The sequence below is a fragment of the Anomaloglossus baeobatrachus genome, chromosome 1 (assembly GCF_048569485.1).
Source record: "Anomaloglossus baeobatrachus isolate aAnoBae1 chromosome 1, aAnoBae1.hap1, whole genome shotgun sequence".
Taxonomy (NCBI): domain Eukaryota; kingdom Metazoa; phylum Chordata; class Amphibia; order Anura; family Aromobatidae; genus Anomaloglossus; species Anomaloglossus baeobatrachus.
Window position 1 is genome coordinate 393,902,609 of NC_134353.1, and position 14,958 is coordinate 393,917,566.

Here is a 14,958-nt window from a genome sequence, read left to right on the forward strand (position 1 = left end):
CCACTCAAGACAACGCCAGAAGCGTCTTACCTGGGCAAAGGACAAAAAGAACTGGACTGTTGCTCAGTGGTCCAAGGTGTTATTTTCAGATGAAAGTAAAATTTTGCATTTCATTTGGAAATAGCAGTTCCAGAGTCTGGAGGAAGAGTGGAGAGGCCACAATCCAAGCTGCTTGAGGTCTAGTGTGAAGTCTCCACAATCAGTGATGGTTTGGGGAGCCATGTCATCTGCTGGTGTAGGTTCACTGTGTTTTATCAAGACCAAAGTTAGCGCAGCCGTCTGCCAGGAAATTTTAGAGCACTTCATGCTTCCCTCTGCCGACAAACTTTTTGGAGATGGAAATTTAATTTTCCAGTGGGACTTGGCACCTCTCCACACTGCCAAAAGTACCAATACCTGGTTTAATACCCACAGTATCACTGTGCTTGATTGGCCAGCAAAGTCACCTGACCGAAAACCCATAGACAATCTATGGTGCATTTGCAAGAGGAAGATGGGAGACACCAGACCCAACAATGCAGATGAGCTTAAGGCTGCTATCAAAGCAACCTGGGCTTCCATAACACCTCAGCAGTGCCACAGGCTGATCATCTCCATACCACACCACATTGATGCAGTAATTCATACAAAAGTAGCCCCGACCAAGTAATGAGGCATTTACTGTACAGACTTTTCAGTAGGCGACAACATTTCTGAGTTTAAAGGGAACCTGTCACCGTTTTTTCGGCCTATAGGCTGCGGCCACTACCAGTGGGTTCTTATATGCAGCATTCTAACATGCTGTATATAAAAACCCAGGCCGCTGTGTAGAATGTAAAAAAACACTTTATAATACTCACTAATAGTCGCGCTGCGTTGGATTTGAGTCAGATGGGCGTCTCCGTTGTCGGCTCTTTGGCCATCTTCGTCCTCCTTCTTCTGTAGCCAAAGTGCATGATGCGTCCTACGTCATCCACACTCGCCGGCATTGAGGTCCTGCACAGGCGCACCTTGATCTGCCCTAAGCAGGGCAGATCAAAGTATTGTAGTGCGCCTGCGTGGGATGGAGAGTGTGTATGACATGCACACAAGCTTCAGAAGAAGGACTAAGATGGTTGAAAGAGGCGGCGCTGGCACCGGACACGCCCATATGGCCCAACTCCACTGCAGCGCGACCTTCTAGGTGAGCATTATAAAAAGTGTTTTTTACGTTCTACACAGCAGCCTGGGCTCTTATATACAGCATGTTAGAATTTGTAGATAAGAGCCCACTGGTAGTGGCAGCAGCCTATAGGCCGAAAAACCAGTGACAGGTTCCTTTTAGCATTTTTTCAGTTGGTATATAATATTTACTAATTTTCTGAGATGATTTTATTTTTAAAAATTCTTTATTTATCAACATACCTCAACAAAACAAGGGATAGCAGACATAAGCCCATTATGCATAACAATAAAAGCAAGCAAACTCCATGTACAGTAGCAAATCAAAATAGCCTAACTTAGCCAAAATGTGGGTCTGTACATTTTAGGACTTAAGGAAGGGTATTTGGAAGGATATTGAGAAACTAGCGAAAAACCAGGCCCTACTAACATTAGGGGAACAGACCCCCTGAGAAGAATATAGGAGGAAGAAATAAAAAGAAAAAAAAAGGTGGGAGGGGGGAAAGGAAAGACAAAGAAGGGGGGGCGGAGCCAGAGTACTGAGATGATGTTCATGATTATGGCTTACAGCCAATGAAAATCCAAAATTCATTAACAGAAATAAACACTTGAAATTAATCACTGTGTGTGATGACTCTATATAATATATGAAAATAGATCCCTCTGTGTGTAATGACTTTATATAATATTTAGGAATAGATCCCTCTGTGTGTAATGACTCTATATAATATGTCTCCCTTTTTTGTATTGAATTGACATAAATTAACTTTGAGGATATTCTAATTTATTGAGATGTACTTGTATGTGATACTTTTAATCAGAAAAATCTAGAAATGCAAACAACAATGAATTGGTTCTTACCGGGAAAGACTTTATTGACCACACTATCTCACTATTTTCTGGCACCCATTTTACACTCCCAACTGTGGTTTTGAACTTGGGAGAATCTGCATCGTTTGGGACTGGAATGTGAATTTCCACATTGTTAGCAGTGGAACGACGCTTGAATTGGCTTTTTGCCTAAAAAAAAAAGAAAAATATGCAAAATGAGTTAAGCTAGATCCAAGGCATATGATCTGTGCCCCATACAACCACTGAATGATGCACATGAAGAGCATCAGTGAAAAGAGACCTGCTACGGTATTACTCACATGACAATATAACATGGACGAGTGCTATACGATGTTTTGTTGGATAGCATGCAGTCCAAAGTCATTCTATGGAGCTCGCTCATCAATAGTTAGTTACGAGTATGGAGCACCCAAGCATGGTAGTGCCTGCTTATCACTAGTTACGAGTACAAAGCATGGTAGTGCTCGCTCATCACTGGTTACAAGTACAGAGCATGGTACTGCTAGCTCATCACTAGTTACGAGTTCCGTGCACCCGGGCATGGTAGTGCCCACTGATCCCTAGTTACGAGTACCAAGCACCTGAGTGTGGTAGTGCTCACTCATCACTAGTTACAAGTACCGAGCACGGTAGTGCTCACTCATCCCTTGTTACGACTACTGGGCACCCAGACATTGTTGTGCTCACTCATCCCTAGTTACGAGTACAGAGCACCAGAGCATGGTAGTGTTCGCTCATCACTAGTTACAAGTACCAAGCATGGTAGTTCTCGCTCATCACTAGTTACAAGCACCGAGCTCCCGGGCATGGTAGTGCCCACTCATCCCTAGTTACGAGTACCGAGCATGGTAGTGCCGGCTCATCACTAGTTATAATTACCGAGCAACCGAGCATGGTAGTGCTTGCTCATCACTAGTTACAAATACAGAGCACCCGAGCATGGTAGTGCCAGCTTATCACTAGTGACGAGTACCGAGCATGGTAGTGCTCACTCATCACTAGTTAGGTGTACCGAGCACCCGAGCATGGTAGTGCCTGCTCATCACTAGTTACAAATACAGAGCACCCGAGCATGGTAGTGCCTGCTCATCACTAGTGACGAGTACAGAGCATGGTAGTGCTCACTCATCAATAGTTAGGAGTACCGAGCACCTGAGCAAGGTAGTGCTTGCTCATCACTAGTTACGAGTACCGAGCACCGGAGCATGGTAGTGCTCACTCATCACTAGTTTGGAGTACCGAGCACCTGAGCAAGGTAGTGCTTGCTCATCACTAGTTACGAGTACCGAGCACCGGAGCATGGTAGTGCTCACTCATCACTAGTTTGGAGTACCGAGCACCTGAGCAAGGTAGTGCTTGCTCATCACTAGTTACGAGTACCGAGCACGGTAGTGCCTGCTCATCTCTAGTTAAGACACTTTATCCCTTTGCTTGACAAGAGGAAGTGGTTTGGAAAAGTGTGTCGATTATTGGAAGTTGAAATGTAACACCAAACATGAATATTGACCTAAATATTCGGCTTTTGCCGAAGCACAAAGTAAGTCAACCAATAGGTGGTGTGACCTAAAATTAGAAGCTTATTTCACATGGTAGATTTAAAGGGAACCTGTCATCAGAAATTTTGCACTAAACCTAAAAGATTCCCCCTCTGCAGCTCCTGGGCTGCATTCTAGCAAGGTTCCTGTTGTTCTTGTGCCCCCTTTCTGACCAAAATAAAGACTTTGTAAAGTGGTACCTTTTTGTATTCAGATCTTGATAATGGTACACGGGGGCGGGCTCTCTGGTGTCCGTTAGTCTGCCTCCCTGTCGCTTTAGGCCGTCCCCCATCGCGCAATTTCAAAGAGGTGACGTGAGGTAAGCTGGCCAGCGCTTGCGCAGAACGGTGGAGGCGGCGATGAAAGCGCGAGCATGAGAATATGGGCGGGTACTTGCTGATGAAAATCACAGCGCTGCCCATAATCTCGTGCATGCGCAACACGTCACCAGCGGTCACACTGTGCACAGTGCAGTCCTGCGAGAGTCTTTATTTTGGTCAGAAAGGGGGCACATAAACAACAGGAACATTGCTAGAATGCAGCCCAGGAGCTGCAGAGGGGGAATCTTTTAGGTTTAGTGCAAAATTTCTGATGACAGGTTCCCTTTAAAGTCAATGTGCATATTCCAGTCTAAGGCTATGTGCCCACACTGCGTTTTTTTGACGCTGCGTTTTTGTGCGTTTTTGGCCGCTAAAAACGCACAAAAAGGCACCTGCGTCGAAAAAACGCGGCAAAAAACGCACGCGTTTTGCCGCGATTTGGTGCGTTTTTTTGCTGCGTTTTTGCTCACTGCGTCCTTACGCGTTTTTTATCAGTGAACAAAAAAAAAAGGTCTGATGTCATTTCCTTCTTCAATGTGTTCTTCATTCTCCACTAGTGTATGCAGAAGAGCAGACAGCTGCAGAACTACAAGGCTCAGCATGCTCCATCCAGGACTGTATGCTTGAGGGAGAGTCAGGGGGAGCAGACCTACAAGGCTCAGCATCCTCCATCCAATAGTGTATGCAGGAGAGCAGACAGCAGCTGTCGAACTACAAGGCTCAGCATCCTCCTTCCAGGACTGTATGCAGGATTTCTTTGCCCCCCCAAACAAAAAAAATGACGTGGGCTTCGCCATATTTTTGTATGCTAGCCGGGTACAGCAGGCAGGTACGGGCTGCCCCCAACCCCCAGCTGCCTATTTGTACCCGGCTGAGAACCAAAAATATAGGGAAGCCCTTTTTTTTAAATTATTTCATGAATTTCATGAAATAATTTAAAAAAAAAAAATGACGTGAGCTTCGCCCAATTTTTGAGTCCAGCCGGGTACAACTAGGCAGCTGGGGATTGGAATCCACAGTGCAGGGTGCCCATGCTTTCTGGGCACCCCCGCTGTAAATTGCAGTCCCGCAGCCACCCCAGAAAATGGCGCTTTCATAGAAGCGCCATCTTCTGGAACTGTATCCAACTCTTCCAGCTGCCCTGAAGCCGGGTGGCTAAGCTGGGTAATAATGGAGTTAGGGCTAGCTGTATAGCTGGCCCTAAGCCCGAAATTCATGGTGTCACGCCAATATTAGACATGGCCACCATGAATTTCTAGTAAAGATAAAAAAAAAACAACACAGAAAAATATTTTTATTAGAAATAAAACACAACACAATTAGTGACTCCATCTTTATTGAAATAAACCCCCCCTCCGCAGTAATCCTGGGTCAAGGGTCCCGCGCCGTCCAATCCGGATCCAATATCATCTGATCGGTTTGCTGGAAGGCAAAGCGATCAGATGATGTGTCAGGTTAAACTACGTGAATCACATCACACATCAGCTGATTGTATAAAAGCCGATTATACAATCAGCTGATGCATCGGTGCAAAAAAAAAAAAAATAAAAAAAATAATACTCACTTATGTGCTGATTACCAGCAGCTCATGCAGCGATGGGGCGGGAGTCTGATCCTGTCCGATCGCTGCAGCAGCTGCCGGTAATCAGGGATGAAGTCTCCTGACGAATCCGCTGATACCGGCTGGGCGCCGGCGTCAGCCCGAGACTTACGTTCACCTGATGCGTCAGGTGACTGCATCAGGTGATCCATCGCCAGGTCCTGCATCCTGCAGGCATACGTACTCGGGGAGACTGCACACACCCGGAGCGGCGGGACCGGGAGGATCTGGGAGGGGGCATGGCACCGGGAGGCTGCAGACAGGTGAGTATAACTTTTTTTTTTTTTTTCTACTGTTAACTTTTGTTTTCGCAGCCGCTTCCACCTCCTGCCTGTACATGGCGCCGCACGGCAGCATACATGCACAGGACGGGAGGTGGACGCAGCGGTGACGGTACCGGGAGGATTCACGCTTCTGTATATACTGACAGAAGGAATCCTCTTCCTGTACACGTCACTTTGCTACCCACCTCCTGCGTTTATAGCTGCGTTTTTGGTCTTAGAAACGCACCAAAACGCAGCTATTTGCGTTTCTCATTGCGTCTTTCAACATCCCATTGCACTCAATGGATGAAAAGCGCAGTGAAAAACGCGGGAATAATTGACATGCTGCGTTTTTGTGGTCACCACAAAAACGCAGCTGAAAAAAAACGCTGTGTGGGGACAGCAAAAATGAAAACTCATAGACTTTGCTGGGGAAGCAAAGTCATGCAGTTTTGAGGCCAAAAACGCACCCGAAAAACGCGCAAAAACGCCGAGAAAAACGCACTGTGTGCACATAGCCTTACACACACGTTGTGGTGCTGTGGGTGTCACAGAACATTTTGGACATATTTGAACGGGGATACAAAAATCCCATTCACAAGCATGGAATGTGGATCTTGAAACAGAATATGGGTTAAAATCTGCATAAAAATAGTGAATTTCTTACTTTATGTAGATTTTCATTCTTTTCCTGCCTTATTCTTCTTCTCATATGAAGCAATGAATTATCATTGCTGGTTACCATTCTAATCTACACATTTATGACATCAAGAAAGAAGTAGCAAGCCACTAATGCACATTCTTCCACATCACCCTTTAAATTATTCATATATATATATGGCGGTGTTGGTAGAGACATGTCAGCTGTAAGCAGTCATCATGTGTGTATGACTAACTTTACTGTATGCATTGTTTTAATTAGCTAAAATAAACAAGTGTTTAATAGGTGAGGCAGTGTTCACACCACATTCATTGTACAAGTTCAGTGCATACACCAAAAGATTTCCCAAACAAAAGGGATGGTGGAGATAAGAGTGCACACACAGAGCGGAGGACGGACTCAATAGAAAACCTAATATTTTCCTTTTCACTCGTACTTTGCTCTGTGCGCTCAATCAGGCATTCGTGGTGTGCTTCCGCCTCCCAAGTGTCACTTTCAGCAATCACTAGGGGCTTTATGATTCATAACCTCAGCGATTTGCAGGTATTTAAATTGGCTCCAAACTAAAGTTTAGTTACTCTTTAAACCAAATATCTTGAGGTTACATGTACCAACCTTGATCATGTATTCAATCCGGCTGTGGGAATGTTTTTCAATTACAGATTCAATCCAGATGAGTGGCTTCACCTGAAAGGGTGAAAAGAAGTCTAAAATGTACAATGACAAATGAGGTAGAACACACAAAAGCAAGCGCACTTTAGAGTACAACAAAGGCTATGTTCACACAAATTGATCTTTGACAAGTCCCCATGTACAAAACTGCATAAGAATATCACACTGATCAGTGAAGGCCAATGTGCATGAGCCATTTTGCATAGAAATCACAGCATACATGATTCTTGCCTGTAATACGGATGAGATCATGATCACTACAAGGTACTGAGCTTGTGCCCAAAACTCAATGCAGACAAGCACATCTCAGACCCAGCCACGTCAGAAATGACTCATCTGAAAATTGTAATGAAAGCATAGCCCAAGTGTGATTCCTTCAATTTCTTTTCTCCTGCAGAACATATACGAGGGGCGATCCAAAAGTAATGATAATCGGTTATTTCTATTGCACACAGAAATTAAAATAAAATGTTTTCTTCTCTCTTAGGTACCCACTAGTCCAGGAAAAAAAAATCACTTAAATAGGCCCGATTCCCGGGAGCTACATTCATTTGAATATGAACTGCCGAGGAGTGAACATCAAAATGGAAAAAAACAAGCTCAGAGCTGTCATCAAATACCTCTGCTTGAAAAAAATGACTACCAAAAACATACACAGCGACTTGGTGGAAACATTGGGGGACTTTTCTCCATATTCCACAGTTGCATGCTGGGCCAAGGAATTTAAGCTGGGAAGAACATCGACAGAAGATGAACATTGTGAAGGACGCCCATCCACGTCCCTCAATGAAAAAGTGAAAAAAGTTGAAGAAGTTGTATTGGCTGATCGAAGAGTGACTATCAGGCATGTAGCTGAGGTCACAGGGATCTCATATGGCAGTATTCAAAGAATCCTTGCAAAAGAATTGCATATGAGAAAGGTCTCCGCTCGTTGGGTGCCAAAAATGTTAACCGACGAGCAAAAGAAGAAACGAGTTGACATTTCAATAGGAAATCTCGAAAAGTTCCAAGCAGACAAGGAGAATTTTTTGTCATGTTTTTTGACCATGGACGAGACCTGGATCCACCACTTTGATCCCGAAACTAAACAATCGATGACATGGAAACGAGCCGACGAACCAACGCCGAAGAAATTCAAAGTGTGAAGTTCAGCAGGGAAGATTATGGCGTCCGTTTTTTGGGACACTGAAGGAATTATTATGGTGGACTATATGGAGAAGGGAGCCACTATAACGGGCTCCCACTACGCAGAACAAATAAGAAGATTGCGAGAGGCTATCAAGGAGAAAAGGCGCGGCAAACTGCGGGCTGGAGTGCTGTTTCACCAAGATAACGCGCCGGCTCACAAAGCTGCAGTTGCCATGGCAACCATTCAAGAAGCGGGCTTTGAACTGGTGGAACACCCCCCCTATTCGCCAGATCTAGCCCCCAATGACTTCTTACTCTTTCCTCGCCTCAAGGAACACCTCCGGGGCAAGAAATTTGATGACAATAGCGACGTGATAACCGCTGTTGGGGACTTTTTTGATGGTCAAGATCAAGAATTTTTTTCAAAGGGAATTCTAAGTTTAGAAAAGAGATGGACTAAATGTATAGACTTGTTAGGAGACTATGTAGAAATATATATATTTTTTTTAATATATTCCTTGTGTTTATTATTGATTATCATTACTTTTGGATCGCCCCTCGTATACATGTATACAATACAAGGGCACTCACGTGAGTGTTCAGGCGATAAGACATGAGCTCAAACTCCCCATCTGGAGGAATGAAAGATATAGTCCGGTCATTTTCAAATCTAGATAGGCGCACACACTGGTGGAATTTTACATCTTCTAGCTCCACAGATTTGCTCTTTCCACCTAAGAGGAAAAAAAAAAATCACAAGTCATGTATAGTGTGTGGGCAGACCTACATAGTACATACACTGTGCACACAATTAGGCAATTTGTACTTGAGGATTATGGTTATTTTTAAACAATTACGGTACTGTCAGTCCAAAAGGTTAAAAACCTGAATATTTAAACAAATCTGTCAGCAGGTTTTTGCTAACTCATCTGAGAGCAGCATGATGTAGGCAACAATGTATTACTTAGATTTCTGTGTGCACCCGTTCTGATACAGTGAAAGATTTTATATTTTGCAGGTAGCAGTGCTGAGAGTCCTGTCTCCACCCACAGCAGCCTTTCAGTGTACATTTCCATATATAGAAGCTTATAATCATAGAAGGGGCAAAGTCGGACTAGGGCTCATGTGCTGCTGAGACCCACTAATGTTATAGATCAGAGGCTTAAACTAACATTGCAGGTAAAAAAAAAAAATAAAATTATCTGTTTTAACTCTTACAGCATGGGGTCTTCAAATTACATTGCAGAAACCTGCTCACAGAGTTCCTTTAAGGAAGAAAAAGTAAGGTTTTGTCTTTATTAGCAGAATATCTATGTGTGTACAAACATTGGGCAACTTGTAGTCTGCAGAATTACTATGCAACAAACACCATGGATTGACAAAAATGAATTTAGAAACATATATAGTCCATAGAGAGTGTCCTTATGAGCTACATTTCATTGATGGCATCATCAATTCACAGATGTTCTGATCTATATTGAAAGAGATGATGCTACCATCACTCCGAGGATAAATGCATGGTGTCTACAGTGAAGAAGGGAATTTTGTTTACTTACCGTAAATTCCTTTTCTTCTAGCTCCAATTGGGAGACCCAGACAATTAGGGTGTATAGCTTCTGCCTCCGGAGGCCACACAAAGTATTACACTTAAAAGTGTAAAGCCCCTCCCCTTCTGCCTATACACCCCCCGTGCATCACGGGTTCCTCAGTTTTAGTGCAAAAGCAAGAAGGAGGAAAGCTAATAAATTGGTTTAAAGTAACTTCAATCCGAAGAAATTTCGGAGAACTGAAACCATTCAACATGAACAACATGTGTACACGAAAAAACAACAGCCCGAAGGGAACAGGGCAGGTGCTGGGTCTCCCAATTGGAGCTAGAAGAAAAGGAATTTACGGTAAGTAAACAAAATTCCCTTCTTCTTTGTCGCTCCATTGGGAGACCCAGACAATTGGGACGTCCAAAAGCTGTCCCTGGGTGGGTAAAATAATACCTCGTAATAGAGCCGTAAAAATGGCCCGTTCCTACAGGTGGACAACCGCCGCCTGAAGGACTCGTCTACCTAGGCTGGCATCCGCCGAAGCATAGGTATGCACCCGATAGTGTTTGGTGAAAGTGTGCGGGCTCGACCAGGTAGCCGCCTGGCACACCTGCCTGATTGAGATGAAAGGTGGATACCACCTTAGGAAGAAATTCCGGAACCGGGCGCAGCACCACCTTGTCCTGGTGAAACACCAGGAAAGGAGCCTTGCATGACAACGCTGCTAGCTCAGACACTCTCCAAAGTGATGTGACTGCTACTAGGAAGACCACCTTCTGCAAAAGGCGAGAAAGAGAAATATCCTTCAAAGGCTCGAAAGGTGGCTTCTGAAGGGCCCTCAGAACCCTGTTCAGATCTCAGGGTTCTAACGGCCGCCTGTAAGGAGGGACAATGTGACAAACCCCCTGCAGAAACGTGCGTACCTGAGAAAGCCTGGCAAGACGCTTCTGAAAGAACACAGAAAGCGCTGAGACTTGTCCCTTAAGGGAGCCGAGCGACAAACCTTTTTCCAATCCTGATTGAAGAAAGGAAAGAAACGTGGGCAAGGCAAATGGCCAGGGAGAAAACCCCTGATCAGAGTACCAAGATAAGAATATCTTCCACGTCCTGTGGTAGATCTTGGCAGACGTTGGTTTCCTGGCCTGTCTCATAGTGGCAATGACCTCTTGAGAAAACCCTGAAGACGCTAGGATCCAGGACTCAATGGCCACACAGTCAGGTTGAGGGCCGCAGAATTCAGATGGAAAAACGGCCCTTGAGACCGCAAGTCTGGTCGGTCTTGTAGTGCCCACGGTTGGCCCACCGTGAGATGCCACAGATCCGGGTACCACGACCTCCTCGGCCAGTCTGGAGCGACGAGAATGGCGCGGCGGCAGTCTGACCTGATCTTGCGTAACACTTTGGACAACAGTGCCAGAGGTGGAAACACATAAGGGAGTTGAAACTGCGACCAATCCTGAACTAAGGCGTCTGCCGCCAGAGCTCTGTGATCGTGAGATCGTGCCATGAATGCCGTGACCTTGTTGTTGTGCCGGGACGCCATTAGGTCGACGTCCGGCATCCCCCAGCGGCAACAGATCTCCTGAAAACACGTCCGGGTGAAGGGACCATTCCCCTGCGTCCATGTCCTGGCGACTGAGAAAATCTGCTTCCCAGTTTTCTACGCCCGGGATGTGAACTGCGGATATGGTGGAGGCCGTGGCTTCCACCCACATCAAAAACCGCCGGACTTCCTGGAAGGCTTGCCGACTGCGTGTTCCGCCTTGGTGGTTGATATGAGCCACCGCTGTGGAGTTGTCCGACTGAATTCGATCTGCGTGCCTTCCAGCCACTGCTGGAACGCTTTTAGGGCAAGATACACTGCCCTGATCTCCAGAACATTGATCTGAAGGGAGGACTCTTGCTGAGTCCACGTACCCTGAGCCCTGTGGTGGAGAAAGACTGCTCCCCACCCTGACAGACTCGCGTCCGTCGTGACCACCTCCCAGGATGGGAGTAGGAAGGATTTCCCCTTTGACAATGAAGTGGGAAGAAGCCACCACCGAAGGGAAGCTTTGGCTGCCTGAGAGAGGGAGACGTTCCTGTCGAGGGACGTCGACTTCCTGTCCCATTTGCGTAGGATGTCCCAATGAAGAGGACGCAGGTGAAACTGCGCGAAAGGGACTGCCTCCATTGCTGTCCCCATCTTCCCTAGGAAGTGCATGAGGCGCCTCAAGGGGAGTGACTGACCTTGAAGGAGAGATTGCAACCCTGTCTGCAGTGACCGCTGTTTGTTCAGCGGAAGCATCACCATCGCTGAGAGGGTATGAAACTCCATGCCAAGATATGTCAGCGATTGGGCCGGTGTCAGATTTGACTTTGGAAAATTGATGATCCACCCGAAACTCTGGAGAGTCTCCAGAGTAGCGTTGAGGCTGTGTTGGCATGCCTCTTGAGAAGGTGCCTTGACCAGCAGATCGTCTAAGTAAGGGATCCCCGAGAGACAGAGTGGAGGACCGCTACTACTGTAGCCATGACCTTGGTGAAAACCCGTGGGGCTGTCGCCAGGCCGAACGGCAGTGCCACAAACTGAAGGTGTTCGTCTCCTATGGCGAAGCGCAGGAAGCGCTGATGCTCTGGAGCAATCGGTACGTGGAGATAAGCATCTTTGATATCGATCGATGCAGGGAAATCTCCTTGGGACATTGAGGCGATGACGGAGCGGAGGGATTCCATCCGGAACCGCCTGGTCTTTACGTGTTTGTTGAGCAGTTTTAGGTCCAGGACAGGACGGAAAGACCCATCCTTCTTTGGAACCACAAACAGGTTGGCGTAAAAACCGTGACCCTGTTGCTGAAGAGGAACCGGGACCACCACTCCTTCTGCCTTCAGAGTGCCCACCGCCTGCATAAGAGCATCGGCTCGCTCGGGAGGCGGAGATGTTCTGAAGAATCGAGTCGGAGGACGAGAGCTGAACTCTATCTTGTAACCGTGAGACAGAATGTCTCTCACCCAACGGCCTTTTACCTGTGGCAGCCAGGTGTCGCAAAAGCGGGAGAGCCTGCCACCGACCGAGGATGCGGTGTGAGGAGTCCGAAAGTCATGAGGAAGCCGCCTTGTTAGCGGCACCTCCGGTGGTCTTTTTAGGACGTGACTTAGACCGCCATGATCGGAGTTCCTCTGACCCTTCTGAGGCCTTTTGGACGAGGAGAATTGGGACCTGCCCGCGCCCCGAAAGGACCGAAACCTCGACTGTCCCCTCCTCTGTTGGGGTATGTTTGGTTTGTCCTGGGGTAAGGATGTATCCCTTCCCTTGGATTGTTTGACGATTTCATCCAATCGCTCACCAAACAAGCGGTCGCCAGAAAATGGCAAACTGGTTAAGCACTTTTTTGGAAGCAGAATCTGCCTTCCATTCCCGTAGCCACAAGGCCCTGCGTATTGCCACCGAATTGGCGGATGCAACCGCCGTACGGCTCGCAGAGTCCAGGATAGCATTAATAGCGTAGGACGCAAATGCCGACGTCTGAGAGGTTAGGAACGCCACTTGCGGCGCAGACGTTCGTGTGACTGCGTCAATTTGCGCTTGACCCGCTGAGGTAGCTTGGAGTGCCCATACGGCTGCGACTGCTGGAGCAAAAGACGCGCCGATAGCTTCATAGATGGATTTCAACCAGAGCTCCATCTGTCTGTCAGTGGCATCGTTGAGTGAAGCCCCATCTTCCACTGCAACTATGGATCTAGCCGCCAGTCTGGAGATTGGAGGATCCACCTTGGGACACTGAGCCCAGCCCTTGACCACGTCAGGGGGGAAGGGATAACGTGTATCCTTAAGGCGCTTAGAAAACGCTTATCTGGACAAGCTCGGTGTTTCTGGACTGCCTCTCTGAAGGCAGAGTGGTCCAGAAACATACTCGTTGTACGCTTGGGAAACCTGAAGCGGAAATTCTCCTGCTGAGAAGCTGACTCCTCCACTGGAGGAGCTGAGGGAGAAATATCCACCATTTGAATGATGGACGCGATAAGATCATACACTATGGCGTCCCCATCAGGAGTCTCACGGTTGAGAGCGGCCTCAGGATCAGAATCCTGATCAGCTACCTCCGCTTCATCATACAGAGAGTCCTCCCGCTGAGACCCTGAACAATGTGATGATGTCGAGGGAATTTCCCAGCGAGCTCGCTTAGGCGGTCTGGGGCTGCGGTCCGTGTCAGAGACCTCACCCTGGGATCTATGAGACACCCCGGGAGCACATTGTTGTTCCAATTGAGGGGGACCAGGGTGCAATGATTCAACAGTGCCCATGGTCTGAGATACCGGTCTGGACTGCAAGGCTTCTAGTATCTTAGCCATAGTCTCAGAAAGTCTATCAGTAAAAACTGCAAACTCCGTCCCCGTCACCTGGACAGTGTTAGCAGGTGGTTCCCCCTGGGCCACCCTTAGCAGAGGCTCCGGCTGAGTAAGTGCCACAGGGGCCGAGCATTGCACACAATGAGGGTCACTGGAACCTGCCGGTAGTATAGCCGTACATGCGGCGCAGGCAGCATAGTAAGCCTGTGCTTTGGCACCCTTGCTTCATGTGGACGACATGCTGTTGTCTCCTCTGAGCAATCCAGGAGGGTATATAGCCAAAAATCAACCGTGCACCATACAGTGTAAAGTATAGCCTATAAGCATATAATCTATATGTACACTTCTGCACTAGTGGGGCCAGCACCTCAGGTGCTGCTTACCGCCCGCTTAAAGCGGTTGTGTTGATCACCAGAATCACTGCCTGGGTCTCCCAGCGCTTGTCTCCCCTCTCCAGCGTCAGACGAGCTGACAGGAATGGCTGCCGGCGTCCTGAGGAGAGGAGGGGGCCGTGGGCGTGCCCTAGAAAGTGCGGGAATCCGGTGCCCCACTGTGCACAGTGAGGGGGGTGGAGTATGCAAAGCACGTTCCAGCCCTCAGCGCTGACGTCCTGTACAGCGTCTCGCCCTTCCCCTGACTGGCAGGCCTGGGGGCGGGAAAAGAGTGAGACTAGGCCGCAAAAGCCGGGGACTAAAGTTATAAGCGCGGCCGGCGTATAAGCGCGGTCGGCGCGGTAGTCCCCGGCGTACTAACACTCCCAGGCGCGCTGCAGTGTGAAATGGCAGCGCGCGGTCAGCGCGGTAGTCCCCAATAAACTAACACACCCAGCCACGCTGCAGTGTGTGATGGCACAAGCGCGGTCAGCGCTGCGGTCCCCGGCGCACTAACACACCCAGCAATGCTGGAGTGTTTCTGTGCGC

At 47.6% G+C, this 14,958-nt stretch overlaps 1 protein-coding gene across 1 annotated transcript in view; it reads right to left on the reverse strand.

Moving 5' to 3' along the window:
* LOC142315639 (AP-1 complex subunit mu-1) overlaps window positions 1-14,958 on the reverse strand; it is a 127,987-nt gene that overhangs the window by 43,416 nt on the left and 69,613 nt on the right. Inside the window, exons 7-9 of the mRNA XM_075352562.1 lie at window positions 8,763-8,905; window positions 6,987-7,058; window positions 2,002-2,160 (exon numbers count right to left, since the gene is read on the reverse strand). Coding sequence (XP_075208677.1) covers window positions 2,002-2,160; window positions 6,987-7,058; window positions 8,763-8,905 — 374 coding nt within the window. The remainder of the gene's footprint in view (window positions 1-2,001; window positions 2,161-6,986; window positions 7,059-8,762; window positions 8,906-14,958) is intronic.